This window comes from Rhinatrema bivittatum, chromosome 3 (genome assembly GCF_901001135.1).
Source record: "Rhinatrema bivittatum chromosome 3, aRhiBiv1.1, whole genome shotgun sequence".
NCBI classification, from domain to species: Eukaryota; Metazoa; Chordata; class Amphibia; order Gymnophiona; family Rhinatrematidae; genus Rhinatrema; species Rhinatrema bivittatum.
In genome coordinates, this window is record NC_042617.1 from 229,610,885 (window position 1) to 229,629,821 (window position 18,937).

An 18,937-nucleotide genomic window follows, 5' to 3' on the forward strand; every position below is an offset into this window, starting at 1 on the left:
CCTGTATTAATTTATCCTTTGTTCTTGGTCTTTTGCATGTTTAATCTTGCCATTGTTTTGTGTATAACTCTTGCCCTGTTTAGATATTCTAGCCTGTCCTCCCTGCCTTGTCTTGTCTTTTGCCTTTGCTTCTTGTCTTGTCTGGGCCTATCCTTCTATATTCTGTGTCTTGTCCTGTCTTGTCTAGGCCTTCTGATTACCTCCCTTGTCTGTTTTTCCCAGTTATGCTTCTTTTCCCTGTGGGTCTCTCAGTGTCTTGTTTGCTCCTTGTGGGTCTCCCATCCCCTGCTGTTTCCTATAGGTCTCCCAGTTGCTGTGCTGTTCCCTGTGGGCTCCAGTGACCCTCGTTTGTCATGTCCAGGCCTCCCAGTGGCCTATTCTATATGCAGATATTCCTTGCCCTGTATATTGTTTTGGTCTTGCACTACCTGTTTCCCTGAAAATAAGACATCCCCCAAAAATAAGACCTAGTAGAGGTTTTGCTGAATTGCTAAATATAAGACCTCCCCCGAAAGTAAGACCTAGCAAAGTTTTTATTTGGGAGCATGCCCGTCGCACAGAACACCAGAGCATGCAGCTGTGATTTTTTTACCCTGCAAGATTCAGTTAGTTGTCATCACAAAGCAGCATAACCAGACAACTATTCAGAATATGATAAATGTTCATTTTTTTGTTCAACAATATATGTGAATTCTTCTTCATGGAAAAAGAAGACATCCCCTGAAAATAAGGCCTAGTGCATCGTTGGTAGCAAAAATTAATATAAGACACTGTCTTATTTTCGGGGAAACAGGGTATCTTTGCTCTTTCTTTGTCTGTCCTGTCTTGCCAGTGCACTCCTTGTTCCCTAGTACCTTGTTCCTGACCCAATTGCCAGGCACCAGCATCAGAGTGCCCAGATCAACCCAAAGAGAAGGTGGCCGGTCAGGCAGAAGATCTATGCTGGTCCTGCCTGCTTTTGAACCCTGTAGAAGGCTGCATACCTGACCTATCTGCTCCTGATTTCGGCTTCTCCCCTGCTTGGGGGCACCCCAAAAAATCAGTCAGCCCAGAGTTTCTCTAATTTGTTTAGATCTACTATTTGTTAGTTCCATGCAGTGTTTCTAATCTTAGTACTATTTGAAAGGGTAAATAACCATTCCTTCTTTACCTGTTTCATCCCTGCTCATGATTTTATAAACCTGCATTATGTCCCCTTCAGACATTTTCTACAAGCTGAAGAGCCCTAACTTGTTTAGCTTTTCTCCCTGTACTTTTTCTGGTTTTACTATATCTTTTTGAGATGGAGTGACAACAACTGCACATAATATACAAAATGCAGTCATACCATGAATTTATGCAGAGGCATTATGATATTCTCAGTTTTATTCTTTATTCTTTTCCAAATAGTTCCTAACATTATATTTGTTTTTTTGACTGCTGCAGCACACTGAGCTACTTTTAATGAAAGGTTGCCAATTGCTAGTAATAGGTCTACAATTTCATATTTTAGAACTCTACGGTAAATACTATCTGGGTCTGGTGATTTATTAGTTTGTCAATTTGATCTATTATTCTTTCCAATTTCACAGTTCTTTGCTACAGTTCCTCTGAATATTTACCTTGACAGATGATTATAAATATGGTTAGCTCCCCAAAATCCTCCTCAGTAAAGACTGAAGCAAAGAACTCATTTAGTTTTTCTGCTATGGCCTGGTACTCTCTGAGCACCCCTTTTTCCCAATGGTCATTTAGCGGTCCAAGTGACTCCCTCACAGGCTTCTTTCTTTTGATGACTTGAAAAGTTTTCTTTAGTAGTTTCTGTATCTCTGACAAGTATCTTAGGCCTGCCTTATTAATGTTTCACACCTAACTTACCAAAGCATATGTTCTCCTCATTTGGATCTGCCTTCTATTTTATGAAAAATGCCTTTTCTTCTTTAATAGACTCTTTCATCTTACCATTTAATAAATTATGTTGACTGTTGTTTAGGGATGTGCATTCATTTACAACAAACGGGTAGAATGCAACAAATTAGATCACTTCATTTTAATTATGGACCCCCAAAATGAGATGAAGTTTCTCACAAATTTAAACAAAATTTTCATCTCATTTATTTATGTTTCCTACTAAGTCTATGGCACATTGAAAAGTGCTGTAAAGAGAAAGATGCAGACTAACTGGTAACTATAGCAACCAACCTTTATCTGTGTGAGGTAGTGATTGGGCTGAAGCTGAGGTGGGAGAACAAGACAGACAGGACAGACGACCAATCAATTTTTAAACTAGTCTAAAGTTAGCATGTGGATTAAGTGACTCTAATGTCCTCCCACTGAAAGGCCTGAGCACACGCAAAGAAACTTCGTTTGCTCTGTTAGATTTTGTAGAAAAAGTTTGTGTGTTCAGAATTTCTCAGAGAGAAACAAAAACTTTAAGGATTTTGGCATTGACAAAATTGGCTTTTTCTGATCTTCACTGCTGCTGTCACAGTGCTCTTACTCACTGTGACAGAGAGACAGAAGCACCACTTTCTTTCTGTCTACTGATTCAGAGTAGGAGTGCCAATTAACACTGATTTATTTTGTGTCTATCTTTCTGTCTAATGCAGTAAAGGGGCTACATTCAGATTATCTGCAGACCCACTGTGAAACACAGCCTCGCCAGCCTTCTTGTTTATTCTCTATTTTTTTGAATGCAAAAGGAGTCAGTCAGAAATGCACACATATACACTGCATATATGTATATGTGAGATAGAGACATTTTGCAAATACTGTGATGGATAACACTAGAAAGACATTGACTGAGTTGTGCCATTAGCAGGCTTCTAACTCTTCTTGGAAAGCTGTCACTGTGCTTGCTAAGAACTGAAGGGAACTCAGTGACAGGTGCACTCATTTACTACTAAAAGTGGTACTGCTGAGGAAAAGGGAGAGAAAGGAATGGCAGGGGCAGGGATTGAGTATTGCTGCAGAGCCAACCCAGCCTCTCAGAAGTACAAGCAGTACTAGTAGCAGGGATGAAAAATGAAATCCTGCTCCTAAATTTAAAAGACTCTTTTTAGCCACAAAAAGCCAGGAGCAGCCTCGGACGGAACAGGCAGGCCGCGCTGGGCTCGGCGCGCGCAGGTTGCACAAATGTGCACCCCCTTGCGCGCGCCGACCCCGGATTTTATGAGATTCGCGCGGCTACGCACGTATCTTATAAAATCCAGCGTACTTTTGTTCGCGCCTGGTGCGCGAACAAAAGTACGCGCTCGCATATTTTTAAAAAATCTGCCCCATAGATATAGCTATATAGATATATATCAGACCAGTTCTGCTGCTATACATGAATACTAGGGGTGTGCATTCGGATTGACCGCATTAGTAAAACGCAACTCATATTTTTTTTTTACTTAAAAAATTGATTCGACATAAACGATCGGATTTCCCACATATCGAACATAGATATGTTCGATATGTGGGAAATCGCGATTGTTGAGCCAAAATAAAAATATAAACCCCCTCACCCTCCTTAATCCCCCCCCCCCCCCGACTTACCACAACTCCCTGGTGATGGAGCGAGGAGTGAGGACGCCATTTCTGCAATCCTTGGCGAGAAGCATGTGACGTCGGCGGCACGTCGAGTGACGCCGGCGTCACGTGATTCCCGGCTCGTTCGCGCCGGACGGCTCGTTCGGCCCAAAAAGAACTTTTGGCCAGCTTGGGGGGGTCAGGAGGCCCCCCCAAGCTGGCCAAAAGTTCTTTTTGGGCCGAACGAGCCGTCCGGCGCGAACTTGCCGGGAATCACGTGACGCCGCGTCTGAGTGACGCGGCGCCACGTGATTCCCGGCAAGTTCACACCGGACGGCTCGTTCGGCCCAAAAAGAACTTTTGGCCAGCTTGAGGGGGTCAGGAGGCCCCCCCCCAAGCTGGCCAAAAGTTCTTTTTGGGCCGAACGAGCCGTCCGGCGCGAACGAGCCGGGAATCACGTGACGCCGCGTCACTCGACGTGCCACCGACGTCACATGCTTCTCGCCAAGGATTGCAGAAATGACGTCCTCACTCCTCGCTCCATCACCAGGGAGTTGTGGTAAGTCTGGGGGGGGGGGATTAAGGAGGGTGAGGGGGTTTAAATTTTTTTTTTGCACATATGTACATATACCCAACTCATTGGATTTTTTTTATGTCCATATTGGCCGCAAGTGGGACCCCCTTTCGGACATAAAAAATATGAACATAAAATTTTGCTCTGCACATCCCTAATGAATACTAATATACAACTCTTTTATTCCAGTTGATTTTGTCCCTCTGCATCTCCTGAAAAGAGACCGATAGCCATCCCAAATTCTCCACATTGCTAATTATTCCATTGCTTAATGAAACAATTTGCACAGTTCACGTGCAGTTGTGAACTTCTGCTTTAGTTTCATTTCTATGTGTACATAACATTTTACACATGTTAAATTGTACCTTCACACATACATATGACTTATGTCCGTAAATCCGAAATTATGTGTGTAAAGTAATGAAACAAATGGAAAAATTTTAAAATGTGACATAAAAAGGAATGAAACAACTTGAATACATTTTTATCCATGCACACTCCTATTATTTACCAGAAAAGAAACAGTTTAAATGCATAATTTAGCTTTTTATAGTTTACAAACTAAATACAAATATAACTTCAATCAATTGCTCTTTGCTTAAATGACCTCACTAGACTTTAGGCTTCAGTTCCCAAAATTATATCTGTTTAATTCACAATGCAGGCAAGCCATGGTATTTATCAGGTATTAACGTGGTACAATCGATCACAAATACAAAAATATAAAAATGGTACTTCAATTTGATAAAAATTTATTATAAAAATAGACTGACCCACATGTACCTAAAACTCCCCCACATTCCAAAATACACCATATCTCTTATCCCTACTAGGAGCCTAGTTTCAAAGATATATGGTCGTCTTCTTCAGGCGATACTCACCCATTAAAACTAAATGATTTCTAATACATATCTATGATACAATCAAAAATCAAAAAACAATTGTGCTTCATACAAATTGAATATTCTGCTGTTTTAACAATCCATATTGTATCTGAAATATAAAGATAATGAAAATAGCCATATTATTTTTTTTTTTTTTATTTTGGTGTTAATAGGGTCCTAGTAGGGATAAGAGATATGGTGTATTTTGGAATGTGGGGGAGTTTTAGGTAAATGTGGTTCAATGTCTTTTGTATTATTAAAAAATCCTTCTTTGTAGATATATTTGATAATTTAATAAATATTATTTTATCAAATTGAGGTACCATTTATATATTTTTGTATAAGCCATAAATAAAACCATTTCAGTTCAGTGCTATCTGATTTCTAATATGAATATTTCCACACATGGTGTGAAATACAGGTTAGATTTCTAGTCTTTTTAGGTCCAGAAAGAAACAGCCAAGACAGGTGAACTTTGACACTTACTGCGATTGTCACATTTGCCAGAGTTACAAGTTCTTGTCTGAATTGAAGATCCTCCACAAGAATAGCTAGTGATATCACATGACCTTCCTCGTTGCTGTGTTCCTGACCCACATGTTACAGAGCATTCTGTCCACTCAGACCACGGAGACCATCCATCTTCATTATCTGTAACTATGGATTAAAGAAAATTTTGATAAAACCTTCTCATGTCTTTGTAGAATACATTTTAAAATATTTTACCAGTGTTTCAGACCCATTAGTATGACAATCAATGTGTTTCATTTATTCATTTTGTATTTTGAATTTTTTACATTTTATTAAATATAATTTTTAAAACAACGTGGAGAAAACCCTTCTTCAATGAATAAAGCATTCAAGTTGAAAGACCCATGTTTATTATATCATATTTTTAGCTCTCAATATTCTGAAGATAAATATTTATTAGGGCTGTATACAAAAACATTTTAAGTTTCAGTTCATTAATTCATTATGAATGCCACACAATTCACTTCATTCATTTCAAATGAAAACATTTTTTTTTATTTCTTCATGTCATTTGCTCTCCTTTAAAGTCAATGAGGAAACCAATGCTTCCTATTTTGGGGCTCCAAAATTGGGGATTTCTATCTAGTTGTACTGAAATGTGAAGATGGAGTGCTCTTTCTTCTGATGATGTCTAAGACACCAAAACTGTATAAAAGTGGAACCAAAAGTGGCATGAATAGCCCAAGACATCAAAATATAGCAAAGTAGCCCAAATACAGGCAGTCATACTCCAAATTACTATGGGAGGAGCAAAGAGGCAGCAAGAGTGCATGAACACCTCAGGGCTCCAAAAGAGAGCTACAGGGCCCCAGTGCAATAACAGAGAGGCAAAGTAGCAGAAAGAGTGGCATGAACAGTCCAATACACCATGAGAAGTATAATGAAACACTAAAAGTAGAAGGAAATACCACAAGACACTGATAAAGGGTCAAAGCAGCACAAGCAATAGCATGAAGACCTCAAAGAACCATGAGAGGCATATAGCAGCCACCTACAGTAGCAAGAATATCCAAGATTTCAAATGAGAGGCAAAGTGCACCAATAAAAGTAGTTTGAAGACCCCAAGGCACCTAGAGATTTAGTTTAGTTTATTAAAATGTATTGTCTGCACTCATCACAACAGAATAAATTCAAGACAGATTACAGAAATTTAAAAAGCAAACCTAAAGAGCAAATAAGGGCACCAACAATAGTGGAATGAGTAAACAAGACACCTAAAGATGAACACAGCAGCAGCATGAACACAACAAGGTATAGTGAAAGAGGTGAAGCAGTAGCAGCAGTGGGATAAACAACTCAAGGCATGATGAGAGGAGTGTAGCAGCAGCAGTGGTACTGCCTATGGAAAGAGGTTTGTCTTTTTACATGTAGTGTTAATGTGTGTACCCCTCTTAATCACTGTTTACACACATGCTCCCATGTTTAAAAGCATGCCAGGGCCTGCCTTAGTGCATTCTTGTCTGTATCTGGAAGTATTAATTTTCTTTTCAAAGTTAATAACACAATATTTGGAAAAATAGCACTTTAAAATAGTGAAATGAACACCACAAAGCATATAAAAAAAGAGCAAAGGATACCAACAATAATAGCATAAGCATTTCAAGGCACCTACAAAGCAACAAACAATAGTGGAATGGACAATATTCAAGGCACCTAAAGAGAAGCAAAGGGTACCAACAATAGTGGCATGAGCACAAGGCACAATGAGGAGGACACAGCAGTGGGTTTAATATCTCAAAGCATAGTCAGATGGATGAAGCAGCTGCTAAGGTATGAATGACCATATGACCCCTAAAAAGGAGAAAAGGGAGCCAACAAAAGTGGCATGAGCACTAAAAGGCACCTAACGGGAAGCAAAGGGTATCAACAATAGTGGCATAAGCACCACAAGACATTTATAAAGCAACAAAGAGCATCAACTATTTCTTTCTTTCTTTCTTTCTTTATTTATTTATTTATTTATTTAAGCTTACTTATAGACCACACCCTCCAAAGTTTGGGGCGGTTTACAAAAGTACATTCATAAGCAACAAGAAGATAAAACAAGATGAGGCAGGAAAACATAAAAATACATAAATTAAAACTAACATAATAAAAATATCAATATAAAATACAGCATCTCCCAGGTGCCGTGCAACGAAGGAGCGCAAAAAAAGGGCCTGCCCCCTTGTTCACCCCTTTGTTTCGCTCCTCATATAGTTTAATTTCACTACAAGTGTGGTTCAACATCTTTTTGCTCCGTCTTCATGGAAATTCTTATTATTACTGGCAAAGGAAACTACTTCAATATGCATTCGAATTTCAAGCAATCGAAGAACTGTTCTTCTGAAAACTTAAAGAATTATTCTAGTCATTCTCTAATATCCATAATGCCTACATTTTGCTCTATATTAATGGTAACATTTTCCTTTATTCTATGTAATGCTCAATCTGTGCGAAAAAAAATTCCAATTCTAACAGACCTAATACATACAAGCAAACCGGATTGTCTTCTACTTACCGAATCCTGGTTAACAAATACTGACACAGTTATTATAAATAATTTAACTCCAACGGGATATACTACCATATCAGAACCCAGAATAAATCGTAGGGGTGGTGGTCTATTAGCTATTGTCAAATCCTCTTTAAAACCCATAAAAAAAACAATATGTCTTCTCTGGTTCTTTTGAAATTCTACTGATAACTACCTCAATACTAAATGTTGGCATTATTTACTGTCCTCCTGGTTGTCTTAATATAGAACTCTCAAGTTTCTTAGAAACCATTTCAGCACTTCCTGTAGTTAAGCAAAACTATTTTAGTTGGTGACTTTAATTTACACAATATATGCCCTACCCCAGTTAAAAATGCATTTCTGGACTCTATGATCGGCGTAGGCTGGGAACAACTTGTTAGGGTTAGGGTTAGGGTTAGGCTGGCCAAAAGTTCTTTTTGGGCCGAACGAGCCGTCCGGCGCGAACGAGCCGGGAATCACGTGACGCCGGCGTCACTCGACGTGCCGCCGACGTCACATGCTTCTCGCCAAGGATTGCAGAAATGGCGTCCTCACTCCTCGCTCGATCACCAGGGAGTTGTGGTAAGTCTGGGGGGGGGATTAAGGAGGGTGAGGGGGTTTAAATTTTTATTTTGGCTCAACAATCGCGATTTCCCACATATCGAACATATCTATGTTCGATATGTGGGAAATCCGATCGTTTATGTCGAATCAATTTTTTAAGTAAAAAAAAAATATGAGTTGCGTTTTACTAATGCGGTCAATCCAAATGCACACCCCTAGCATTCTGATACAGAAGGGGTTTGATATGTTTTAGGAGATGTAAAATGATGATTTGACTACAGATTGAATGTGGGAATGCATGTTTAATTTAGAATCATAGTAGACTCCTAGATTATGGACTTTGTTAGAGATATTTATGTTTATGCTATCTAGCGAGATATGATTTGGAATAGTATCAAGGCGGGGGGGCGATTTTGGATAAATTTAAACTCAGTCTGCTGTGGAAGAGCCATGTTTTAATTGAAAATAAACAAAGAGTGATGAATTTTAAGGTAGAATTTCAATTCTGCCATGTAGGGGGGAAAAGAACTTAATATCATCTGCATATAATCGGTACAAGTCTCCTAATGTGGAAAGTAATTGACATATAGGTGAGAGGTATATATTGAAGAGCTGTGGAAAGTGGATCCTTGAGGTACACCAGTATTTAACAGAAACCAGGAAGAGGTAACAGAATTGATATGACTTTGTTGGGTTTGATTTAGCAAGTTGGATTTGAACCAGAGGTAAACTATACCAGATAGACCAATATTAGAGTGGAGAAAGCAGAATTTCCTGATTAATAGTATCAAAGGTGGCAGAAAGATCAAGAAAGATAGAAACATAAGAAGTACCAGAGTCAAAGCCTCGGTGTATGATGTCAGACTAGATAAAAGAAGTGTTTCTGTGCTATGATTTGGTCTGAATCCAAACTGATAATGTTCAAGGATGGAAAGTTGGACAAGATAATCAGTAAGTTGTTTTAAGACCACAGATTCAATGATTTTAGATAGAAATGGCAAGGTGGAAAGAGGTTGAAAATTAATATAATTAGGATTTGGGTTTGTGAAGTTCTTTGGTATTGGGATAATTATAGCAGTTTTTAATCAATCAAGAAAATATCCTGAGAATAAGGAAGAGTTAACAATATGAGCAATAGGTAAGACAATTCATCCTTAATGAGTTTAAGCAAGAGTGTGGAACACAGTTGTTATAGTTCTGGCAGTAGACCTTTGGTCCGAGGTAGAGTCAGTGCTACCTAGGAGACTAAACCCTCTTAGGTCCCTACCGTCGGAAGGCGAGGCCTGGTGATGTAGACGTGGAATGAAGACTTTACCCTGGAAGCTCGTGATTCCCCCTGGAGGAGCCCGTAGGAACCCGGCCACTGGGACTTAGGAGACTCCCTGGAGACCGAAGAAGATCTGGATGCAGGCGCCAGTGATTGGTCGGAAGCCGGTCCAGGGTTCGAAGCCTGAGAATGGTCGGAAGCCGGTCCAGGGGTCGAAGCCAGAGGATGGTTGGAAGCTGGTCTAGGAGTTGAAGCCAGAAGAAATCCATCCAATGAGGGAAAAACCAAGAATAAGGATCAAGAAGAATAGGAACCAGATGAGCAGGCTGCGGACCAAGTACTCAAGGCACAGGACCAAGAGCCAAGATACCAATGCAAGGTCTGAGGAGCAGACCTTGCCTTAAATACAGGGCACCAGGAAGAAGTCCCGAAGAGGAGCCATGACCATTTCCTGTATGGCAGCCACGCGCACGGCTCTAGGAGGCCCGGCGGGGGCAGAGTCAGCAGAATGGCGGCCATCTTGGAATCGGCACAGCCGCGAAGAGAATCTCAGTGGTGACTGCCGGTTCCTGCGGCCGTCCCAGGAAAGGCCCAATGCCACGGGTGAGTGGCTGGCCCCGGTCGCGGACTGCCGCCGCTGGCGGCCGTAACAACAGTGATAATGGGTAAGTGGATAATTTCATTTATTATATGATTTGAAGAATTTCTGTACTGGCTATTTCTTCAAAGGTTTCCCAAGTATGAACAGAAGAGATATTGGGTGTATTTGGTATAGTAAAAGAGAATGTGTGGACTAAATTTTGAATCATTAGTTGAAAATGATTTTTTAAAAGAATCACATAGTTCTTGAGGAGAGCTGGATTTTGGGTAGTTGCAATTAGAATTATGTTGCCTGGTCATCGATTTAATGGTATTGAAGAGGACTTTGGGATTGTTGTTGGCTTGATGAATGCGATTCAGTATTAAGCAAAGTGTGGTACATCGATAATTCAATCTGAAAGTAGTTTACGTTATGATTGGTTTTGTGTTTCTTCCAAGCATATTCTCATTTACAGAGTTTTCTTTTTTGTAAAGCCAAAGTATGGGAATACCAGGGAGCATATGAAGTTCTAATATGAACTGGAGCAATCTTATTCATAGTGTGGACTGACACTGTATCCTATCTATTAACCATATTATGAGTACTAGTGATAGGCATATCAAAAATTAAAGGAAAAGTGTCTTTGAAAATTAGTGGATAAACATGTTTTCATTTAAGAATGATTTCAGTTGATAAAATGGGCTTTTTATGGGAAAAATTATATTTAATTGCGATATCAATTAAATAATGATCAAACCAGAGGATCACAGCAGTGGAAACAGTGGAAGAGTCACAATGAAAGAATGAAGAATTGAGAAAAAGTAAATCTAAAGTATGGCCAGCTTTGTGAGTTGGTACAGTAATGTGTTGATGCCATTATTTCAAATGGACGTGGTAGAGCAGGCTGAGAAAAGGGGGATGTAAATGAGCATTTATGAAAGATTATAAGACCCACACCTCTACTGTAGATACGAGGGAGATGGTGGTATATATAATTCTGGGGGCAGCATAAGTTAAGAATCATCACCATCAGAAGTCCATGATTTAGTAATGCATAAGAAACAGCAAGCAAGTCATAAATTATAGGAGCTTTCTTTGAAATGGAGTAAATATTTACTAAAGAAAAAGAAATAGTGTTAGAAGTCTAGGGACTTTGTAGCGGAATAGATATAAGGTCAGATCTGGGTCTGGAGAAATAACATTTGGTATGCAGATCTCCATACTGCCCTTGACCAATGATGGTCGGAATGAACATATTAAAGGAGAGAGAGATTAGCCAAAAGAAAAAACAAATATAGTGATGCGACAGGCACACACGAAGGAGCACACAAAGAAGCAAGTTCCTTTGTTTGCGCTCCTTCACAGGCATGCCCCTTTGGCATGCGCGGCATCCTCGGCCCATTGAAATAAGCCATCACCCCAAATGATGTCACCAGGGGTGTGACTTGCACCACCAAGTCGGCAGCTCAGCTGATAGTCATTGAACTGGAAGCGAGGGGAGATCCAGGCACAACCACAATCCCAGTGAAGACGAGTAAACAGGCAGCTGGAAAATTCTCCGACGTCCTTGGCCCATAGAAATAGGGCCGTCACCCTGAATGATATCACAGGGGGCGGGGCTTGCACTGCTGAGGCAGCACCTCAGCTGATGGTCTTTGAGCTGGAACCAGGGGAGATCCTGGCGCAGTTGTTAGATGCAGGCACAATCCCAGTGAAGATGAGTAAACTATAGCGTATGAACACCACAAGGCACCTAAAGAGGAGCAAAGGTACAGACTATAATGATATGGGCACCACAGGGCACCAACATAGCAACAAATGATACCAACAATAGTGGAATAAACAGCACAAAGCACTTAAAAAATAAAGCCGCAGCAACTATGCCATGAATACACCTAGGTACAGAGAAAAGGGGGAAGCATAAGAACATAAGAATTTGCCAAGGGTTCATCAAGCCCAGCATCTTGTTTTCAACAGTGGTCAATCTAAGCTACAAGTACTTGGCGAGTAGCCAAAAACTAAGTATATCCCACGCTTCTGATGCTAGTAATAGCAGTGGCTATTTTCTAAGTCAATTTGATTAATAGCAGGTAATGGACTTCTCCTCCAAGAACTTATCCAAACCTTTTTTAAATCCAGCTACACTAACTGCACTAACCACATCCCCTGGCAACAAATTCCAGAGTTTAATTGTACATTGAGTGAAAAAGAATTTTCTCCAATTAGTTTTAAATGTGATATATGCTAACTTCATGGAGTGCCCCCTAGTCCTTCTATTATATGAAAGAGTAAATAACCGATTCACATTTCCCCATTCTAGACCTCTCATGATTTTAAAGGCCTCTATCATATCCCCCCTCAGCTGTCTCTCCTCCAAGTTGAACAGCCCTAGCCTCTTTAGTCTTTCTTCATAGGAGAGCTGTTCCATCCCCTTTATCATTTTGGTCAACCTTCTCTGTATTTTCTCCATCACAACTATATCTTTCTTGAGATGCGATGACCAGAATTGTACACAGCATTCTAGGTGCGGTCTCACCATGGAGCGATACAGAGGCATTATGACATCCCCTGTTTTATTCACAATTCCCTTCCTAATATTTCCTAACATTCTGTTGCTTTTTTGACTGCCACAGCACACTGAGCCAACAATTTCAAAGTATTATCCACCATGATGCCTAGATCTCTTTCCTGGGCAGTAGTTCCTAATATGGAAGCAGCAGCAGCAGCAATGGGATGAACACCTCAAGGCACACTGTGAGGGCTAAAACAACAGTAGCAACAATAGTGGGATGAACGGTAAAACTTCAAGACATAGAGAGATGGGTGAAGCAGAAGCAGCAGCAGCAGCAATGGCATGGATAAACACCACAAAGCACCTACAGAAATCGCTGAAAGAGGAAGACAGGTGGTAATATATGGAAATACTAAAAGAAGCTGTTAAAGACTTCTCCGTGCCTTTAGAAGAAATCTGGATGACTTCCCCCCTTAAAAATGTACTCTCCATAAATGTACTCTTCATAAATACAGTATGTGAGATGTTGGTGGTGTTCATTCACAATTGAAACCTCACTGCTTTATCAGAACCATTTTAATGACTATAAGAAAAAAGTAGATGAAGCTAAAAGTTTTATTTTTCAAGCAGATACATGCACCTGGTAATAATTTAAAGGGAACTCTTCCGGATTGTTGGAAAGTTAACCAGCTGTCATGATATAAGTGAGATGATCAATCTTCTATGGTCAATTATCCTAGTCATAATAACTTTCAAAAATTTTCTAAGTTATCTAATATATTCTCCTCAGTTCCATCACCATTTTCTAATCCACCAGAGTACTGCTATTTTGTAGTCAGCATTTGAGATGGTTTCTATGTCTGAAATGGTGAAAGCAATAGCTAATATAAAATCACCATTGAATATCTATGACATGGCTGTGTATGAAACTACCATGAATATCGGTATATAAAAATAAATAAATAAAATACATAAGGCACTAAAAGATCTGGTAGCACCTCCTTCAACAATGATTATAAATCTTTCCCTGGAAGAAGGAGTACTTCCCTCATCATTGAAAAAAACTATAGTATGACCGCTTTTAAAGAAATCTGGATTCGACTTCTGTGATTATCAAATTTTAGGCTAATTTCTTCTTTGTCTTTCACAGCAAAAATTTTGGAGTATTCAGTCTTACAACACTAGGGATGTACAATCTGGATTCAAGATGTCATTGGGAATGGAAACTTTATTGATATCTAATCTTGACACATTGAGTTGAGGCCTTGTTAGTAGACATCTGTTACGGTTAGTAGTGGAACCAAGACAAAAAGACCGCTTACCTTATCTCGTAGAGAATCTGGAATAGGCGACAATCCAGAGGCAGACAACAGGCAGAGAAGTCCACAGGCAGTCTGGGTCAAGGCAGGCAGCAAGCAACAGGAACCAAGGCGACAATCCAGAGGCAGGCGGCAGGCAGAGAAGTCCACAGGCAGTCCGGGTCAAGGCAGGCAGCAAACAACAGGAACCAAGGCGACAATCCAGAGGCAGGCAGCAGGTAGAGAAGTCCACAGGCAGTCCTGGTCAAATCAGGCAGCAAACAACAGGAACCAAGGCGACAATCCAGAGGCAGGCGGCAGGCAGAGAAGTCCAAAGGCAGTCCAGGTCAAGGCAAGCAACAAACAACAGGAACCAAGGCGACAATCCAGAGGCAGGCAGCAGGCAGAGAAGTCCAAAGGCAGTCCGGGTCAAGGCAGGCAACAAGCAACAAGAACCAACAAGCAGAACACTGAACACTACTTGTGGCCGAAGCAGCGCAGGAGTGAAGAACTTCCTGTGCTGAGCAGAACTTCTGCCGGCAGCTGACGTCAAAAGGGGGTGTGGTCAAGCCCCGATTCGCGTGGTGCCGCGCCGGGTCGGAAGCCGACGTCAGGGAGGGATGCCAGCGCCATCGGACACTCTCCTGCAGGTAACAGTACCCCTCCCCCCCCCCCCCCCCCCGCAAGGCCCTCCTCTCCTCTCTCTTGGTCTGGGCTTGAGAGGAAAGTGCTAATGGAAGTTTTTAAGCAGATGGGGTGCCTGTATATTATAAGCAGGCTCCCAAGTATTCTCTTCAGGTCCATAATTCTTCCAAGAAATTAAATATTGTAGTTGACCCCTATATCTTCTGGAATCCAAGATCTCCTCAACTTCAAATTGAGTATCATTCTGTATTATATGCGTATTAGGCTTCCTCCTTCTGGAAGGTCAAGATAAAATTGCAGGTTTGAGTAAGGAAACGTGGAAGGTATCGTGAATATGCAGAGAGGATGGCAAACGTAGTTTAAAGGTGATTGCATTAATCTGCTTCTCGATAGGGAAGGGCCCAATAAAGCGAGGTGCAAATTTCAATGACGGCATGCATAATTGAAGATTGCGCGTGCTCAACCAGATGAGAACTCCTGCCTGGTCGAGGAGTCACGCATCTCGTCTTATCCACTTGGACTTTCATTCTACAGGCATTTTTTTGTAATAAAACTTGTGTGTCTTTCCATAACTTGGTCATAGAGGCGATGGTATTGTTGACTGCCGGACATATAGAAGAAGTAGCGATAGGTAACTGGAGCCATGGATGTCTACCAAAAAACTACAAAAAAAGGGGACCTCCCAGTGGCTTGAGCCAGATAGTTGTTATGACACATTTCAGCCCAAACCAACAAGGAAGCCCATTTATTTTGTCTTTGATTAACATAAGATCGGAGGAAGGTCTTCAAGGATTGATTCGTACGTTCCATGAGTCCATTGGTTTGGGGATGATAGGCAGAAGAGAATTCAAGTCTAATTCTCAGAAGTTTGCAAAGTTCTTTCCAAAATCGAGCTATAAATTGTACACCTCTATCCGAAATAATGCTAAGAGGTAGACCATGAAAATGAAAAATGTGTTGAAGGAATAACTGAGCTAATTCTGATGCCGAGGGTAGTCCCGGAAGTGGAATGAAATGAGCCATTCTGGAAAAGCGGTCCACCACCACCCATATGACAGTGTTATTGTCGGATGCCGGGAGTTCGGTGATAAAATCGGTGGCTATATGAGTCCATGTTTTGGTGGGAACTGGTAGAGGTTGTAAGAGACCCAAGGCTTTCCGCCAAGGAGTCTTCTGAGCTGCACAAACAGAGCAGGAATATACATAGGCCTTACTATCCTTTTTCCATTGAGGCCACCAATAATGCCTTGACACCAGATCCCTGGTACATGAAATTCCTGCATGACCTGCTAATTGTGCATCATGAGCCCAACGAAGAACTTTCAATCTCAAGCGTTTGGGTACTACAGTCTTGCCAATGGGTACCGTGAATCTAGCAGCCAGCTGTATCTATGCAGGGTCTATTAGGTATCGAGGAGGGTCGGGCGTATCATCAAGGTTGAAGCTTCTCGAGAGAGCATCCACCCGAAGATTCTTTTGTGCAGGTCTAAAATGGAGAACAAAATTAAACCTACTAAAAAAGAGTGCCCACCGAACTTGTCGGGGATTTAATTGTTGGGCCTTCGCAAGGTACGCTAAATTTTTATGATCCATATAGACAGTCACAGTATGTCGGGCGCCTTCTAGGAGATGACGCCATTCCTAAAAGGCTAACTTTATAGCCAAGAGTTCCCGATCTCCAATGGTATAATTTTTCTCTGCTGATGAAAATTTTTTTTTAAAGAAGGCACATGTCGCGAATTTCCCATCGTCAGCTGGTTGTAACAAAACCACTCCAACCCCTACAGCAGAAGCATCAACTTCTAGAATAAAGGGTTTATTGGAATCGGGGCGCCTAAGAGAAGGATCCTTAGTAAATTCCTTCTTCAATTTACAAAAGGCATGAACGGCCTCCTCTGGCCAATTCTGGATGGGCGCTCCCTTTCTTGTGAGTGCAGTAAGAGGGGCCACCTGAAGGTGTATTATCTATAAATACTTGTTTCTTTGTAAAGAGTACCCCTCGAGTTGCTGTTTCGGTACCAGTTAATCTTACTAGTTTTCTTGAAAATTCTACTTTGGAAGTAATGGAAAGAAATACGTTAATTGTTTCTTTTATTTCAACATTAGATATTAGTAAACTTATGAAGAGTTATTTTCAGAAATATCCTATATCATATTATGGCCAAAATGTGAAACTTTTCCCAGACCTAGCTCCTGTAACTCGAAATAAAAGGCGAGAATTTTTGGCAGTAAGGCAAAGGGTAATCTCATTAGGTTATTCCTTTCATTTGAAATATCCTTGTCAGTGTATCCTAAAAAAAGGAAGTGAGTCTTTTAGTTTTTCAATAATAGATCATTTGCGTCAGTTCACAGAAGCACGAGAACCTGTGACTTCATCACCAATACCTCAAAATGGGTAAAGGTAAAGGCAATTTATAGAAAATAGCTACGTCAATGTGCATGTTACATATTAAGGGGCGGATTTTCAGAGCCCTGCTCGCGTAAATCCGCCAAAAACCGGGCGGATTTACGCGAGCAGGGCCCTGCGCGCCGGGAAGCCTATTTTACATAGGCCTCCCGGCGCGCGCAGAGCCCCGGGACTCGCGTAAGTCCCGGGGTTCTCCGAGGGGGGCGTGTCGGGGGCGTGTCGGGGGGCGTGCCCGGTCGTCACGGCGTTTCGGGGGCGTGTCGGCAGCGTTCTGGGGGCGGGTACGGGGGCGTGGCTACGGCCCGGGGCGGTCCGGGGGCGTGGCCGCACCCTCCGTACCCGCCCCCAGGTCGCGGCCCGGCGCGCAGGAGGCCCGCTGGCGTGCGGGGATTTACGCCTCCCTCCGGGAGGCGTAAATCCCCCGACAAAGGTAAGGGGGGGGTTTATACAGGGCCGGGCGGGTGGGTTAGGTAGGGGAAGGGAGGGGAAGGTGAGGGGAGGGCAAAGGAAAGTTCCCTCCGAGGCCGCTCCGATTTCGGAGCGGCCTTGGAGGGAACGGGGGTAGGCTGCGCGGCTCGGCGCACGCCGGCTATACAAAATCCATAGCCTTGCGCACGCCGATCCAGGTTTTTAGCAGATACGCGCGGCTCCGCGCGTATCTACTAAAATCCAGCGTACTTTTGTTTGCGCCTGGAGCGCAAACAAAAGTAGGCTATTCGCGCGCCTTTTAAAATCCGCCCCTAAGTGTTTGCTTTCAGCATTTCTTATGTACTCTCCAGATTTCTTTTGACTCACAAGCTCAGTGCATTAAAATTGTCTTTATTATTGCTTTACAATATGATAATTTGTTTCGTAATAAGAGAAGTATCTCAATTTTTGAATTGAAATGCATGTTCACAATTTCAATGCAATATATTGAATGTAATAGATTTATGTTATGTAAAATTGAAACTGTTGATAAATAAATATATTAAAAAAAAAGAGGGGCCACCAACTAGGAAAAATCCGGAATAAATTATCTGTAGTAATTGGAAAATCCCAGAAATCTTTGTAAGGCTTTCAATCCTATGGGTTGGGGCCAATTCAATATGGCTTTGAGTTTATCCGGGTCCATGGACAAGCCTTTATTGGAGATAATATATCCCAGGAATGGTAACTGGTTCTTATGAAACACACATTTCTCTAATTTAGCATAAAGTTTATGTTCTCTGAGACGTTGAAGAACCTGTCGCACATGCTCCTGATGCTGTTCAATATTATTGGAAAAAATTAATATATCATCCAGATAGACAATGACGTGAGAGTAAAGAATATCACGAAATATATCATTGATCATGGCTTGAAATACGGCAGGAGCATTATAAAGTCCAAATGGCATTACCCTGTATACATAATGTCCATCTTGGGTATTAAAAGCCATCTTCCATTCATCCCCCTCTCGAATATGAATCAAGTTGTAGGCCCCCCCTTAAATCCAACTTAGTAAAGACTTGGGATCCTTTAATCCGATCAAATAGTTCCGAGATGAGGGGAATAGGGTACTGGGGTTTTTTTTGTGATGTTGTTTAACCCCCAATAATCAATACATGGTCTTAAAGACCCATCTTTCTTTTTAACAAAAAAGAATCCAGCTCCGGCTGGTGAGGTGGATGGTCTAATGAATCCTCATGCTAAATTCTCCTGGAT

At 41.4% G+C, this 18,937-nt stretch overlaps 1 protein-coding gene across 1 annotated transcript in view; it reads right to left on the reverse strand.

Annotated features, from left to right (window-relative positions):
• Positions 1–18,937, reverse strand: part of THBS2 (thrombospondin 2) — a gene marked incomplete in the record, with an annotated part of 874,147 nt that overhangs the window by 422,906 nt on the left and 432,304 nt on the right. Inside the window, 1 exon segment of the mRNA XM_029594286.1 lies at positions 5,437–5,607. Coding sequence (XP_029450146.1) covers positions 5,437–5,607 — 171 coding nt within the window.